This window comes from Nannospalax galili, unplaced genomic scaffold (assembly GCF_000622305.1).
Source record: "Nannospalax galili isolate Female #2095 unplaced genomic scaffold, S.galili_v1.0 scaffold777, whole genome shotgun sequence".
NCBI classification, from domain to species: Eukaryota; Metazoa; Chordata; class Mammalia; order Rodentia; family Spalacidae; genus Nannospalax; species Nannospalax galili.
This window is the reverse complement of record NW_008341810.1, coordinates 5,257,558-5,274,961: the sequence shown is the minus strand read 5'-3', so window position 1 is coordinate 5,274,961 and position 17,404 is coordinate 5,257,558. Positions and strand designations below refer to the sequence as shown.

At 40.9% G+C, this 17,404-nt stretch overlaps 1 protein-coding gene across 3 annotated transcripts in view; it reads right to left on the bottom strand.

The window, feature by feature from the left end:
* The window catches only part of Tbc1d19 (TBC1 domain family member 19), a 188,036-nt gene that overhangs the window by 42,586 nt on the left and 128,046 nt on the right, over positions 1 to 17,404 (bottom strand). For all 3 annotated transcript variants that reach the window (XM_008837347.2, XM_029565543.1, XM_029565544.1), the window contains 2 exons: positions 14,194 to 14,278; positions 5,010 to 5,054 (listed from right to left, as the gene is read on the bottom strand). In XM_008837347.2, coding sequence (XP_008835569.1) covers positions 5,010 to 5,054; positions 14,194 to 14,278 — 130 coding nt within the window. The remainder of the gene's footprint in view (positions 1 to 5,009; positions 5,055 to 14,193; positions 14,279 to 17,404) is intronic.

The window sequence follows — 17,404 nt, the reverse complement described above, 5'->3', positions numbered from 1 at the left end:
TGCCTGATGTTGGTGGTTTCTCAGGACTGAAGTGGCCTGCCAGGCGGCAGTTGTCAAGAACATTTAAAGGCATACTAGCTATAGCCCTCAGGGGAAAGGAGTAACAGATGGGCAAATAACAGATTGAAAAGCACAGAAAAAAAAGGAAGAGGCTCAGAAAGGAGGTGCCTGAGGAAACAAGGGCTCTCAAAATGTCCTGTGCGGAGAATTCAGGTGATCTAGAAGAGATCGGAGAATGCAGGGTTTCACCTCTGGCATTTCGCCCCTGTAGAAGGAAACGAAGACTAAGGTAGAACTGCCAATGTGCAGATGACCTAGCTATGCCTTAATAGCGAGACCCACTCCAAGCCATAGTCTAATTAAGAAAAATTGAGACATTTAAGGAAATTAAATCGCTAGCTGACCATTAAGGTAAAAGAACAGATTTCAGAGGAGACAAAAGATAATAATCGTTATAGAAATTGTTTAGATAAGTCACTAAGCAATTATAAAGCATGACAAGAATCAACAGTGAATTCTAGGGTGGGTGAAAGAATCTGATTTCCAGGATTATGACATTACAATAGGGTAAATAACCAATTTTCAACAATCAAAAGAAACCAATAGGCACACAAGGAAATACAGTACAGCCCATCCACAGGGGACAGAAGGAAAAAGAAAGGAAATTAATAGATGCTCTCCTTGAGAAGTCCTAGATGGGTTTACATCAATCATATCCTCCCCGGCCTGGTCCTGGTCTGCCTCTCCCAGGTACCCTGTGTCAGCTCATTAATAGCCACAGTATTCATCCTGGAGTTCCCCAGACCATCAGGCTCATGCCTACCTTTGGCCTTTAAATGTGCCATATTCTCCCACTGGAATGCTCTTTTCCCACTGCTCTGCTGAGCTCACTCAGCTCATTCTGGACTTTTCTGTTTCCCCAGAGGCACCTTTTCATCTACTTTGTCTAAAGGCAGCCATACCTTCCCCAATTCCCTACGCTTTTGCCACCTTTACTGTTCACTCTCTCAAATATATTCTCCCTCTCTTTCTTGCATGTCAATTTTGCTAAAACAAAAGGTCCTTGGCAGTAAGTTCTTTGTGTCCTTTACTGTGGGTCACTGACTCACAGCAGTGAACCAGAACAGGGCTAAATAAATGCTTATCAAATGAACAAAGATAGATCATTTATACATGGTGAATAATAAAAACAAACATGAAAAGCTCGTAAGATACCTGTGCGATGTCTCCCTCAGCTCCAAAATTTTGCTTAGCAACTGTTTAATGAACCTATTAGAGAAGCTCTTCAAAGGTGAAAGGTTTGGTGCCAGTGTACCTGTCATTTTTACTGGGATGGTAGTCATATGTATGTGGAGGGAAGATAGGGGTTGGTGGTGAGAAAGCCAGCCACCTCTGACAGCGTTAGTGGTAGGGATAGCCTTGAGATTTTGAAATAATATTATTGCCAGCAGAGTTTAGAAAATAAGGCAGGAATATAAAAACTGTTTAATATTGTCCAAGGCACAGAAAACAGAGACACCAAACTGAGTGGACTTTGCCTCTAGAGCGGTGTCCTTCTTGATTCTGAGAAGTTCAAAAATAACCTGAAAGAAGAGATGATTCTGTAGAATTAAATTTATGAACAGCTGTGAGTTTATCTCACATTGGATTCAACTATTTTATCTTTCTAGAACCTATTATATGTAATTTTTACTTTGTCAATGTATTAGCCACTTTCCTTTCTTTCAAAAGATGCTATAATAACCTCAGTAGCCTCCTCTGAGATATTATGGCAGCTTATGAAAACACAGCTTCAGAAGCTAGACAGGTGTGGTTCGAAGCCTGGCTTTGCCATTCACCAGCTGGGTAGGTTAGCCTCGGTTTCTATATATAGGATAATATTAGCACCTGTATCATAGGGCTATTATAAGGATTAACTGAGTTAATACATATAATGTATTTAACAGAATGCCTGGTATGTAGTACTGCTTAGAACACATTGGCTGATGCAGCTACAGCTATGCTTATAATTATTATTGTGAGTATACATACATACCTGTCTTGAGATCATTATAAAAGTCTTAAATTAGGGCTGGAGATACAACTCAGTGATTGGTAGCACATTTGCCTTGCATGTGACACAAAGGCTCAATACCCAGTACCACGCAAACATACACAAAAGACCTGAATTAATATGTGACAACCTACAACCTAGTGATATTGTTTTAAAGACCATAGGGTTACCAGTTTTTATATCAAAGTTGATTTGCTGGGTATACTTGTAAAATGTTTCATGGTTTTTACATTTTTTCAGTTCTAATGGCTGTTGGTCATTTTTCAAGTCTCTATCAACCTCTTTCTATGTTTCTATGTTTGTAGGGAACATAACCAAGCTTGTTAGGGATGGTTTAAGCAAAAGCTAGTATTTTCTAAACTAAATTGAAGATGTCCTATGAACTAGTCTATAGACATCTTTTTCAGCTACTTAGAGGCATTTTATTTTACTTTTTGATTTCTTATTTCTTAGATAAATAGAAGGAGTTATCAAAAAAGTTCCTGAGGTTATGAATATGACAACAATGTTATACCCATACATGAATGCTAAAATTAACAAGTATGTAATGTAGTCCAAATAAATTACTATATGTTAGATACTGGGAGAATAAAAATGAAACAAAAACACGGTCCTGACCCTCTTGAGGCTGACAACATCAAGGGGGAGTGTTGGGGAACCCTGCTGTTAAAGTTGGCTCCTTTCTCAGCAGGGGCTTCCTGCCTGAGTTACCTGGAAAGTGCCACCAAACACAGATGCTTGGCCTGATTTGAAACATGGCCTTTGGCATAGTTACCTGCAATAAAACTACCCCCAGGTTTTTTCTATATGATAATTAGGCATCGCCCCATAGTCGGATGATAGGATCCCCTGCCACATGTAAATAAAGCATACTATGAGCACCTATCAGCTGAAGCATTGGCTGCTGCCTCCACACTATATTTTCCCTAACTCCCACTGAATAAACGGAGCTGTTTCACTGAGTCTGGAGCTGTTTGTATCACTGAACCTGCCTCCCCAGGAAGGGCTTCCTTCCGTCAGTGCTCACTGGCCGTCCCTGACCCCGTTTGCTTCTACTCCCTTTGTCCTCGTGGACCGGCAGCCAACAACCCACGAGGGAAGGGAGAGACCCCACAGGGGAGATGAAATATATAAGTGCAGTGTTGAGGTAATGCAATGAGAGATACTAAAGCTTTCTGCACAGGTACATGAGAGCTCAGAGGAAGGGCTGTAGCCTAACAGGAACTCAGGGAAATAACCTTAGAGGATCCATGATGGCCATGGAAAGCAGACTGAATGGGATATTCCAAGCTGGAAATGGGCAGGGTAATGAGGTTGGAAGTAGCACAGAGCTTTTGTCAGAGTAGGTGGCTGTATATAAGAACAAATAGTTGGATATTGCTATTAATAAGATAAGCCAAGTGGGAAAGGTGTGAAGCTAGGGAGTAGACTGCATGCGGGAGGGGGTGTCAGGCTCCAGCGGGGCCTCATATGGATGTCATGCTGAGAAACCAGCATGTTAAATGACTCTGAAGCATTAAGGAACTTTAAAAAAAAAAATGGCCATCTTTAGATTTTCATTCTAGATATACAACTGAGATGGCAGAATGAAAGACAGAGAAAGCTAGAAAAGTCAAGGAGGAGACACCAACTTAGTGGTTCCTACAGTACCGCTGGAGATGGCAAGACCCGATGGAGGCAAGGCAGCAGTTACAGTGAGAAAAACAAGCCCAAATAAAGCAAAAGCCTCTGGTGACTGGCAGACAAGGGGACAAGCTTGGGAGGAGGCTATCAATATCCAACTATTTGCTCTTATATAGGGCCACACACTCTGATAAAATATGTTATCTTCCTATGCCCTCACAGGGAATAAAAAGCTAAATTAAAGTAACAAGAAAGCCAGTGGTTCCTCTCTGTTAACCACAATTTCATCAGGCCTTGAGTCTGGGTAGATGAATATTAAGTTGAGTCATATTAGGTTTGAGGTAATCACAGGAGGGGTTAGGACTGGAGCGAGAAACTTTAGGACAAACAAAGAGATCCATGAAAGCTGATGGAACTCTATAGGGATGTGTGTGAGAGAGAAGAGCAGCAGAGAATGGAGTGGGAACACCATGTTGAGAGGCAGGAGATGGAACAGCCACAAAGCCAAGTCTGAGTTTCAGATGTAGTGCTCAGTATTGCTAACATTCATCACAGCTGTGCGTTCTGAGCATTCACTGCATGTTAGACACTACACTAACATTTGACATACCATATCTCATTTGATTATTATCCATTTGCTACAGCTGACCAATCTCAAGTTCAGAGAACTTACCCCACATCATAGGGTCAGCTGGCAGAACTGGGCTCTGAACCCAGATCTGCTGGATACAAAGTCCATGTTCTTAATTCTGCTGAAGCAAAAGAACTTCTTCAGGATGCAGCACAATATTATCATAGTAAGGACTGTTACATACTGCTTTTCTACAAAGCATAACTAAAAACTATTAATCTCAAAATCATATTGAATATCAAATAGTAAATATGAGATCAAATTTAATCACTTCAATATCATCAATTACAGTGATTTTTTTCATAATTTTTGTAGTTCATAAATACCAAACTGGTCACTTAAAGTAGTAAGTGTAGCAGGGAGGACAGTCTGTGTCACTGGCTACAGCACTGTTCCAGTAAGGCTGAGCTAGTTAGTGTTCTTCAGAGGAAAAACCATGAGCCTTGAATTAGGTACTAAAGCCTACTCTGCATTCTCGCAGTTTGCTATCAGTCCCAAGCAGAACTACAGAGGAGTCTACAGTTTAGCAGGCACTAACCTACTACCAATGTGCAGAAAGCCATTCAGATATAGCTTATGTGGAAAGGTTATGTTAGATGACAAGCCCTGTTCCACTTGAGGACAGAACGAGAAGTCATATTCCATTATAGGAGCTGTAGTCTCCCCACCTCCCACTAGAGGAAGCAATAGCATTACTCTTACCATTTGGTGGATAGAATACAGCATATTCTTCCAACCCTAGTTTTCCTGTAAGAGAAAACCACAGATTGAGTAAAATAAAGTTTAAAGAACTAATTTATTCTGTGACTGTCCTAATAATGAGTGAAATTTTAAAAATTACTATTGCCTGATTTTAGAATTTTAAAAATTACTATTGCCTGATTTTATTTCATGATATTAAATTTATTGAAAATTTGCTAGCCAATCTTCTGATATTAGTAAAATCTTTTGGGAAGTAAACACTGTTTAACTAAATAGTTTCAAGTGTTAAGCACATAAGAATTTATTTACTAGTATAAAACTGTTTTTCTAAATGTAAACAATCCTAGTCTATTCATTTAAATAAACCCTAAGCTTTGCAATGTTCCATGTAGTTTGTGTTTTTATACAATCTGCCGAAAAGTTAAAAATTAAATACCTAAACAGAGAGTTCTCAAGCGAAGAAAGAAAAATGACTAAGAAGTACCTTACAAAGTGCTCAACATCCTTAGTAATTAGAGAAATGCAAATCACAACCACTTTAAGATTTCATCTTACCCCAGTCAGATTGGTCATGATCAAGAAAATGAAAGATTCCAAATGCTGGAGAGGATATGGAGAAAGAGGAACGCTCATTCACTGATGGTGGAAATGCAAACTCATGCAACCACTATGGAAAGCAGTATAGAGAACCCTCAAAAAACTAAAAATGAACCTACCATATGATCCAGTGCTACCACTCCTTGGCATATACCCAAATGATTCATCATGCTGTAGAGATACCTGTATATCCATGTTTGTTACTGCTGTCTTCACAATAGCTAAGAAATGGAAACAACCTAAATGTCCCTCAACTGACCAATGGTTAATGAAAATGTGGTACATTTACACATGGAGTTGTACTCAGCAGTAAGAAAAGATGAAATTATGAAACTTGCAGGTAAATGAATGGAGCTAGAGTGTGTTACAGTAAGTAACACAAATGCAGAAAAGCAAGTGATGTGTTGAAATGGCTAATCCTGGGTATCAACTTGACTGGATTAACTGAAATGAGAGAGATCTTCTTGATTGGATCATCTGAAGCTGGAAGACACACCCTAAATGTGGGTGTTACCTTCTGATGGCAGAGGAGAGTGCTTGCTTTTTGCCACTTGCCTTCTCTCTTGCTGGTGAGTTCGTCTTGCTGTTGTAGACTGAAGACTAGCTGATCTTTTGGAATTCGTCAGACCTTCAGTGCCAGATTGGGACTACTGAGACATCCAGCCTCATGGACCGAGCAATTACCAGATTCTCAGCCTCTCCAGTGTGGTGCAGCCATTGTTGGACTACTTGGACTCTATCCTGTGAACTAATCTGATAAATCCCTTAATATATATATTCATTTTACTGGTTCTGTTTCTTTAGAGAACCCTGACTAATACAGATTGTGGTACCAGGAGTGGTTCTAGAGAAACAGAATTGAATGTACCTGTGGTACTGGCTAATCAATCATGGTGTTCCCAGGGACCAAATACATAAGAAGCCTACTAAGTTTTTATTTGATCTGTATAAGCAGAAAAGCTCTAGGATGAATGACAGGAAATCAGTATTGGATTGTAGCAATAGAGAATCTCGCTCAGTCAACCAATTTCCAGACTTGAGACAGTTTACAGACCCTGAAGTCCTTGAATGAAGGGAAGGCCAGGTGCCCTTAAGGAAGGATCTTGTCACAGCACCAAAGAGTTATGCTGTTCGCCTCTCACCCATCCTTCCCGTGAGGGACCTGTGGCCTTTTACTAGAGAAACTGTACACTGGCGAAAAGCAAATAATCAGACTTTCAGAGGCCTATTGGATACTGGTTCTGAGTTGACACTGATTCTGGGAGACCCTAAAAAACATTGTGGCCTTCCAGTTAAAGTAGGAGCTTATGGAGGTCAAGTGATAAATGGAGTGTTGGCTGAAGTCTGACCGACAGTGGGTCCAGTGGGTCTCCAAACTCATCCTGTGGTTAATTTCCTCAGTACCAGAAAGTAAAATTGGGATAGATATACGTAGGAATTGGCAGAATCCCCACATTGGTTCCCTGATCTGTGGAGTGAGGGCTATTATGGTTGGAAAAGCCAAATGGAAACCACTGGAATTGCCTCTGCCAGGGAAAATAGTGAACCAAAAGCAGTATCACATGCCTGGAGGGATTGCAGAAATTAGTGCCACCATCAAGGATTTGAAAGATGCAGAGGTTGTGATTCCCACCACACCTCCCTTTAACTCTCCTATTTGGCTTGTACAGAAGACAGATGGGTCATGGGGAATGACAGTTGACTATCAAAAACTTAATCAAGTAGTGACTCTAATTGCACTGTACCAGATGTGGTTTCCTTACTCAAGCAGATTAATACATCACCTGGTACCTGGTATGCAGCTACTGATTTGGCAAATGCTTTCTTCTTGATACCGGTTCATAAGGACCACCAAAAGCAATTTTCTTTCACCTGGCAAGGCCAACAGTATGCCTTTCTGTCCTGCCTCAAGGGTATATTAACTCTCCAGCCTTGTGCCATAGCTTGGTTTGAAGGGATCTTGATTACCTGACTCTTCCACAAAATATCACATTGGTCCACTATATTGATGATGTTATGCTTATTGGATCCAGTGAATAGGAGGTAGCAAACAGTCTGGTCTTGATGGTGAAGCATATGTGCGTGAGAGGATGGGAAATAAATCCAAAATTCAAGGACCTTCTACCCCAGTGAAATTTCTAGAAGTTCAATGTGTAGAGCATGCAGAGACATTCCTTCTAAAATGAGTAATAAGTTGTTACACTTGGCCCTTCCCTCCACCAAGAAAGAAGCACAAAGCTTAGTGGGCCTGTTTGGATTCTGGAGGCAGCACATTCCTCATCGGGGTGTGTTACTACCACCCACATATCAAGGGCAGCTACCTTTGAGTGGGGCCTGGAACAGGAAGGGGCCTTCAACAGGTCCAGGCTGTTGTACAAGCTGCTCTGCCCCTTGGGCCATATGGTCCCGCAGACCTGATGGTGCTTGAGGTATCAGTGGCAAATAGAGATGCTGTTTGGAGTCTCTGGCAGGGCCCCATAGGGAAATCATAGTGGAGGCCATTGGGATTTTGGAGTAAGGCTTTGCCATCATCTGCAGACAACTATTCTCTCTTTGAGAGACAGCTCTTAGCCTGCTATTGGGCCTTAATGGAATGTTTAACAATGGGCCACCAAGCCACCATGGGACTGGAGCTGCCCATCATGAGCTGGGTGTTATCTGACCCCCACAAGCCATAAAGTAGGATGTGCACAGCAACAATCCATTATCAAATGGAAGTGGTATATTCGTGATCAGGCCTGAGCAGGCCCAGAAGGCACAAGCAAGTTACTTGAAGAAGTTGCCCAAATGCCTATGTCCAAATACTCCTGTTACAATGCCTCCTGTTCTCAAGCATGCACCTATGGCTTCATGGGGTGTGCCCTATGATCAGCTGACTGAGGAAGAAAAGTTTAAGGCTTGGTTTACAGATGGTTCTGCACAGTATGCAGGCACCACCCAGAAGTGGACAGCTATGGCATTACAGCCAATTTCTGGAACAACCCTGAAGGACACTGGTGAAGGGAAGTCTCCACAGTGGGCAGAACTTTGAGCAGTGCACATGGTCGTGCATTTTGCTTGGAAGGAGAAATGGCCAGAAGTGCAATTATATACTGATTCATGGGCTGTAGCCAATGGTTTGGCTGGATGGTCAGGGACTTGGAAGGAGCATGACTAGAAAATTGGTGAGAAAGACATTTGGGGAAGAAGTATATGGATAGATCTCTCCAAATGGCCAAAGGATGTGAACATACTTGTGTCTCATGTAAATGCTCATCAAAAGGTGGCTTCAGCAGAAAATGAGTTCAATAATCAAGTATATCAGATGAACTGTTCCGTGGATTGTCAGCCTCTTTCTTCAGCTATCCCTGTCACTGCTCAATGGGCCCATGAACAAAGTGGCCATGGTGGCAGAGATGGAGGTTATGCATGGGCTCAACAGCATGGACTCCCACTCATGAAAGATGACCTGGCTACAGCTGCTGCTGAGTGCCAGATTTGCCAACCACAGAGACCAACACTGAACCCACGATATGGCAATATTCCCCTTGGTGACCAGCCGGCAACTTGGTGGTAGGTTAACTACATTGGACCACTCCATCTTGGAGGGGACAGCTCTTTGTCCTTATGGGAATAGACACTTATTCTGGTTATGGATTTGCCTTTCCTGCATGTAATGTTTCTGCCAAAACTACCATCCAGGGACTTACAGAATGCCTTATCCACCATCATGATATTCTGCACAGCATCACTTCTGACCAGGGAACTCATTTTACAGCCAAAGAAGTGGAACAACAGGCCCATGGTCATGGAATCCACTGGTCTTACCATGTTCCCCACCATCCTGAAGCAGCTGGCTTCATAGAGCAGTGGAATGGCCTCTTAAGACAGTTACAGTGCCAATTAGGTGGCAATAGCCTGGAGGGTGGGGGCAGGGTCCTCCAGAAGGCAATATATGCTTTGAATCAGCATCCAGAATAAGTAAGCAGGCTAAGAAAGGAATGACAGTGTTAGGAGGGGTGATTGACCCAGACTACCAGGGGGAAATTGGACTGGTTCTCCACAATCGAAGTAATGAAGATTATATCTGGAAGGTAGGAGATTTCTTAGGGCAACTTTTGGTGTTACCATGTCCTGTGATTAAGGTCAATGGGAACTGCAACAACACAATCCAGACAGCACAACAAATAGCCCAGACCCTTTAGGGTTGAAAGTATGGATTAGTCCTCCAGGGAAAGTGCCAAGACCTGCAGAGGTGCTTGCTGATGGTGGAGAAAATATAGAATGGGTAGTAGAGGAAGGTAGTTATAAATATCAACTTAGGCCATGTGACCAGTTGAAGAGATGTGGATTGTAATTGACATGAGTGTTACTGTCCTGTTTGGTTAAGAATAGGCTTGTGGTGCTTGAGAGATGGCTCAGCAGTTAAGAACACTGACTGTTCTTGCAGAAGACCTGGGTTCAAATCCCAGCACCCACATGACAGCTAACTGTCTGTAACTCCAGTTCCAGGGGATCTGACAGCCTCTTCTGTCCTCCATAGGCATTGTATGACATGGGTGCACTTACCTACATGCAGGCAATACACACATAAAATTAAAGAATTAAAAAAAAGAATAGCCTTGTGCATATATACATGTTAAGCAGATACTTGTGTTGTTCTTTTTTTTGAATGTGTAATTGAGATAAGTGTTAAGTGGTTAAGTGTTGTGAACCTATATAATTATATTGGGTTATGAGATACTAAAGGACTAAGCATTCCTTGAAGACCTTATCACCTACTCTAAGATATATACTGCACTGGTCATTGTATGATGGTATAGTCATATCATGTTAGGTGAAATTATGACCTCAACATTGTTTTCATTTGAAAATTAAGCATGACATACAGGAATGCTATGGGGTGTCAAGTTGACAAGGAGTGGACTTGAGATGGCTAATCCTGGGTGTCAACTTGACTGGATGTGGGATTAACTGAAATGAGAGAGATCTTCTTGATTGGATCATCTGAAACTGGAAGACACACCCTAAATGTGGGTGTTACCTTCTGATGGCAGCCCATATAAAAGGCCATAGCAAAGGAAAATGCTTGCTTTTTGCTGCTTGCCTTCTCTCTCACTGGTGAGTTCATCTTGCTGCTATAGACTGAAGACTACCTGGTCTTTTGGAATTCATCAGACCTTCAGCACCAGATTGGGACTACTGAGACATCCAGCCTCATGGACCACTCAGCCTCTCCAGTGTGGTGCAGCCATTGTTGGACTATTTGGATTCTCTCTCTCTCTCTCTCTCTCTCATATATATTCATTCTACCAGTTCTGTTTCTTTAGAGAACCCCAACTAACACATGTATGCTCTCCCTCATTTGTGGATTGTAGCACCAATCCCTTATATGTGAGTATATAAATTCTGAAGTAACACCAGGAGTCAGGTAAAGGCAAAGGATATATGGAGGTAAAGGAAAAGAAACAACCTGAAAGGTAGATAGTAGGGAACTGATGCTACCCAAGTGTGGTGGAAAAATTGTGCGTAATCAGCAGGGAGGGGAGGAGGGTGGGACATGCCAGGGGCCGTGGAGTTGGGGAGGGAGGGAAGTCAGGAATGGAAAGATGGTGGGAGATGGGAGGTATTGGGGGGAGGGTGGGAATAATGGGGTACTGTGTCTAGGAAGGGAGGGAAGAAGGAGGCCAGATGGGAGAAAAAAGAGTAGAGATGAATGAATCTCAGGGGACTGGGAAACCTAGAGGGAAAAGTGATGACCCAGAAACCCTATGAGAAATGTGCATAGAGTGTCTGAGCATTAATGCATATGTATACCTAGGAGCTGCTTGACAGGGAATGCAGTGCCAGATAGAAGAGACCTCCCTTAGAGTGACAAACATGCCATACAGCATTCATCAAAGAAACTTCTTTTCACCAGTGAGGCTTCCATGTACATCAGAGTGCATTACACACAGAAGCCCTCAACTGGCCAAGTTCTGGAGAAAAAGAGACTTTAGAGTGTAGGATGGGACTCCTATAGGGAACCTCACCCACCCACAGCTCAGGGACTATTGTGGAAGAGGAGGGGAAAAGACTGTAAGAGCTAGGGTTGGTTCATGAATGTATGAGGTGGAGGCTTCCAGGCCAATGGAGGCTTGCTCATATATGCCTGTGAAGTGGTGGAGTCCAACGTGGGACCCATGTCAGCTCAATTAAACAAGGGCCCAAAGGGGAGGTGAGAAATAGGTGACAGGTCAGCACTAGATTGAGAACTATTTAAGACTGGTTGCTGCTGGGTAAGGGAGAGTATGACTTACGTATGACCACTGGATGGGCTGACTAGACTCCAGTGGATGCATTTACACTGAAAGACATTTGGGTACAAACACCTGAACGAACAGGACTCAGTATGTATGGCAGAGTGCATGTGGTTTGGTGGGGGGGGAGGTAAGGATGGGGGATGGGGTTTGAATTTGGGTTGGAAATATTGTATGAAATTTTAAAAGCTCAATAAAAAAATTAAGTATCTAACATATAACATAGATTCTGACTCCTGAGATAGCTCACATGATCAGAGAACAGGATGTCTGAAACCAGAACTGTCCTAGAAGGCATGTTCACTGTAATAATGTGTCATAGCTTCAAAAAGTTTTCCTCAAAGCTTTCAAACTTCGCACTTTTCCCATCTCTGACTGAATGCCTTTAGGTGGCTTTCGCCTTGACAGCTTTCTTAACAACTTTGATTTTATTGAGAAGATGTTCATCCTTGCATTGGACTTTAAAGTAAAATTTGTAATTAAGCTTTTTGTTCTTATTAGGTGTGGGGCTGAGAGAAGATGAAGAGTAGGAAGAGTGAGCATCTTAGGGGCAGGTGGAGACACAGAAGACCAATCTTTCGTGAGGAGACAATGGGATAGTGGAAACAGATACAAAGTGTTTTACTGCACTAGGTGTTGAGGCAGACAAAATAAATATAGTATACAGCCCCTCACCCATGTGTTTGTAATCCAGATCAAACCACGAAACCTAGAATATGTTTGCTGACTTAAGGGTGTAGAGGTTCACAGGGAAGGAACATTGATGATAGGTTGGTAGACATGATGAGATATTGACTGGTTCTTCAAGAACCTATAATTGTGGGGTGTGGAGGAATGTGAAGCCTTTCATACATGGACTATATTGGGCACTATAATGAATATGGCATATTGTGAGGTTGTCAGGGAAGGAGAGAAAGTTAGGTTAAGATTGTGCAGACAGATAGAGGGCCTTCAAAATCATAGCTCAGAGTTTAATTACCATCAAGTAAGTAAATTCTACAATTATTCGGTGTGGAGGGAGGGAGGGTGTGTGTGTGCGTACGCATGGAAGAGTGTGTGTGTTGTATGTACATATTTATGTGGGTGTGTATATGTGTGTGCATACATGCAGAGGCCAGAGATTAAGGTCTGGTGTCTTCCAGGATCACAGTCCCCCTTATTTTCTGAGACAGAGGACCACTGATCCAGCTAGATGGCTGGCCAGTGACCTTCTGGAATCCACTTGTCTCCGACTATCCAGTCCTGGATTCCAGGTGTGCTGCTTGCTGTGCCTGGCTTTACATGGGTACTTGCGAACCAAAGTCCAGTCTTCGTGTTTGCTCAACAGGCACTTTACTGACTGAGCCATCTCCTAAGCCCAATAATTACCTTTTTAAAAAAGAAAATTTCTATATATTTATTTTAGAAGCAAAGGAACTAAAAGAGCCCCAAGCTGGGGAAGCCTGGCTCCAACACAAGATGGTGTGGTCTGCCTAATGCAGGAGCTGAAATAACCAGGCAGGTGGGTCAGACTGAGGAAATACTAGGGAAATGGTTTCCTTCTTCATGGAAACAGCAAACGGATCACACAACAGGCAATGAGCTTTCAGTGCTGGATGTTTACCACCTATAAAAGGAGAAGCTGAAAAAGGATGTCAGCTGAAGTTAGTTCAGTTTTCAGGTAATGGCAGGAAACTGAACAGTGACATCAATATATTGAGGCAGTTAGTGATGAAGAGAAAGAAGCACGCGAATAAAAAGTAGAGAGGTAATAGCACACATATTATACCCCAATTTTAAGTGTGGCAGAACTAGAAGGATTGATTTAAAAGATTAATTTTAAAAAAGAAAATTAAGAGAAACCGAAAAGACAATTTTGTGTAATGAACTAATAGGAAAAGAAAAATCAACATATTTGGCCTGAACAGCTCTGGAGGAGGCAGCAGACAGAGGACTAACAAGACAACTTGAAATGTGAAGCCTGTGAGCACTAGCTGGGACCAGAGACACTGCAAGGCCCAGATGCTGTGAGTGAATGGAGCGAGGGGTGGTGATGGCCATTTGAGAGAAATCTACGTGATTCACAGCTCAAAAGCTGGCAACACCAAAAGAAGACACAAATAGGCATTCTTGGCATGATTATGTAATTCTTCCTTCATATTATTAAAATATTACCTCTTTGCCAATATGGAAATATTTATTTTGTTTTATATGTGGTTTAATAAATACACTTTAAAATCCAAATATCAATCTGCACACCTTTGTCTTCTGTTGTTAAATGAGAATTTTCCCATAGAAATAAATTTTCTTAGTTATAATAAAAATATTACCTCTTATGTATGATTTCGGTGGTGAAGCACTATTGTATGCGAAGTGACCCAGTACAGATGTATCACGGGAAAAACAAAGTAATACCTGGATAAAACATTGGGAAAAAAGCAATTAGCAATGCTATAAAACAATTTATAGTAATTAAACTAAATAGTGATTAATAATAATTAAATTCATTACTATTTCCTGTGAGGGAGGTGAAACTGGTCAAGTCCAGTGCTGTGCTTTGTAATGGGAAGAGTGCCCTCTATCGCACATTCAACTACATTCAATGGTAATGGGGACATCAAAGATGACCAGAGTTTTTACAAAGATCTCTAATTATGTGCTATTCCAAATGAACAGCAGAAGATGAGTTATTTTCTTGTGTTTTATTTGGAAACTAAAAATACTTATGGGTAACTGAACAGAAGAGAAGTGGATAGGGCCTTCCATGGACAATCACTGTGGCACAGAATATGCAGAGAGGGCAAGAAACTGGAATCAGATTCATTACTGGTGTGCAGCCAATGGTTGGGCATGTCAGCAGTGGAGGGATGCTTCTATCTCCACATGGGACTGCAGCAGCAGAAGAAGGGTTTTCCCAGTACAGGCAGAAGCTGGATGTCCTGGTCAGCACCAAGAACATGGTGACTCAATCGGGAGACAAAATAGAAGGGGCAGAATCAGGTTTAGAGGCTGCCAGGGGGTGAAACCGGCTTGCTGACCATAGCCTAAAATCTTGAGGCAGAATTCCAGTCTCCTGGAAGATGATGAGTGAGAGGACATCTGGGTCCTAGTATTAGAAAACATGAAATTCCAAGAATAGTACAAAAAGAGCATAGGATAACCAAGAAAGGAAAAAATAAATAAAGCACAGAACTGACTTGAAGCCTTTTGTGCCCAAGTTTGGTTAGAAGGATATATACAGAGATTGGGCTAGACCCAATGGTGAACAAGCATCACTACTGCTACTGTTTTGTTTGTATTATGTTTTAAGAGACCACATAAGTGATACATGCTTATGACAACAATTAGAAAAGCAGATGATCAAAATGAGAGAAAACAACCATAGCTCCACCAGTATTGACATGTGAATGAATATACTTTTGGACTGCTTTTATATGTACACATATGTTTTTTCAAATAAAAGGATTGCACCAACTTTTATGATCTATTTTCTGTCAATGTTATAAACATTTCCTATGGATGTTTGTATTTGCAGAATATTCTACTGTATGAATAATAATTTATTTAACTCATCTTATTATTAAATATTTAATTATTTCATTTCCACCACTTCTAAGTTGTGCTGCAGTGAGCTTTTTTATAGCTAAGCAACTTTGTTTTGGGTGGTGTTTGGGTTTGAACCCAGGATCTTGCATAGCTGGGCAAAGGATCTACCACAGAGTTTCACGCCTAGCAGAGCTAACTCTTCATGTATACTGTCACTTATTTAAATTCCTAAAACTGGACTATATGTCTGACTAAATGCTGTGGGCACCTTAGAGTTCAAACTTTAAATACACATTGGCAAATTAGCTTCCACAATGGAGGGGGCTTTTCTAGATTTTTGTTTGCTTGTGATATATCCAGCATTAAGACAGTGTACTTTTTCTCTTTCATTAAAATGGGTTATCATTTTTAAGGCAAAAATGGCATCTTTCTTTAATAGTAATAGTTGAATTTTTGCATTTTTGTTTTTTCTGGCTCATCATTTTAATCCATTTTAAAATGAGTATTTCTTAAATTACCAACTTGTTTAAATTTTTTATATTAAGGTCTCCTCTTTTTAGTATCTATCTATCTAGGATGGAACCCAAGTCCTTGTACACTTTAAGCCCATGCTCTTCCAATAAGCTATAACTCCCAAGTTCTCAAGTCTGATTACATTTTGAAAATGGTCTTTAATCAAAGAAATTTATTTTGATATAGGCATTTTTACTTTAAAAATATTTTATTTTTTCTTTTATGTGTATGAATGTATTTCCTGCATGCATGTAAGTACATCCACTTTGTACAATGCCCATGGAAATCAAAGAGGGCACTGGACTGCCCTGGAACTGGAGCTATGGGCAGTTGTCAGCCACCATGAGGGTGCTGGGAATTGAACCTGGGCCCTCTGCAAGAGCAGAAAGTACTCTTAACTGCTGAGTCATCATCTCTTCAGCTCCCACGTTTTTAGTTTTTATTAGTTCACATTTTCATGTTTTCTTTCATACTTAGAAATCATCCCCTCGTCACATTTTACACACACTCGAGTTATAAAATTCAGTAGCATTGTGTATCAAATTTCTGGGTTCTCCCCCTTGAGAAATCAACTTGAAAATTACACACACACACACACACACACACACACCCCTAGGGAATCTATTAGCTTGTCTTTTCTGGCCATATTGGTGTTAGGGATAGCCATGTGACTTGCTTGAGGGTTTTCAAATGGAAGCTTCAAGAACCAGACCATAGTTAACCAAGTTCCCATGTCATAGTAAATGCTAGTTTTATGCAGTGGCTACTCCAAAAGTCTGGGTTCTGGAATAAGGATGCTCCAGAGCTGAATTCCCACTCTACCTAAAATGGACATGATCACGAGCAAGAAATAAACATTTGTTTTAAGTCACTGCGATTTGGGGTTTCTATGTTACTACAACATAATACAGCTCATCTTGACTCAAACAGAAAATTTCATTTAGCATCCTGATACATTCATTTTGTACTAAAATCATTAACTCATCTGGAACTTACTTTGAAATTAAACTGCTGGAGTTTAAATTGTAGCTCCACAATTAGCTGGATGACACTGACAAGTAACTGGACTTCTTTCCTGGTGTCTGTTTCTTCATATGTAATATGTTAGCTCAAACTGTATTGTGGGGATTAATTAGTATGCATAAAGTATTTAGAAGAGTATCCTGCTACAACACACTATTAAAATGTTAGCTACAATTACTACTACATTGCAATTAATTTTCTAAATTCTGCTGTTCTCTGCTCTCAATATACTTAATTTGGGATTCATTTTATTTCTATGGCTCAACTGTCAGGTGTCTTTAATTTAAAATTTTGTTTATCCCCATTTCTGGAAGATACTCAAGCATTAACCTTTTGATTGATTCTAAATTTTCTCTATTTACTTTTATAAGACTTTCATAAGTTACAAGTGTATACTTATCCAATCTGTCATCCTTCAATTAATTTTATCCCTTTGTATTCCACTCTGAATGACTTCCT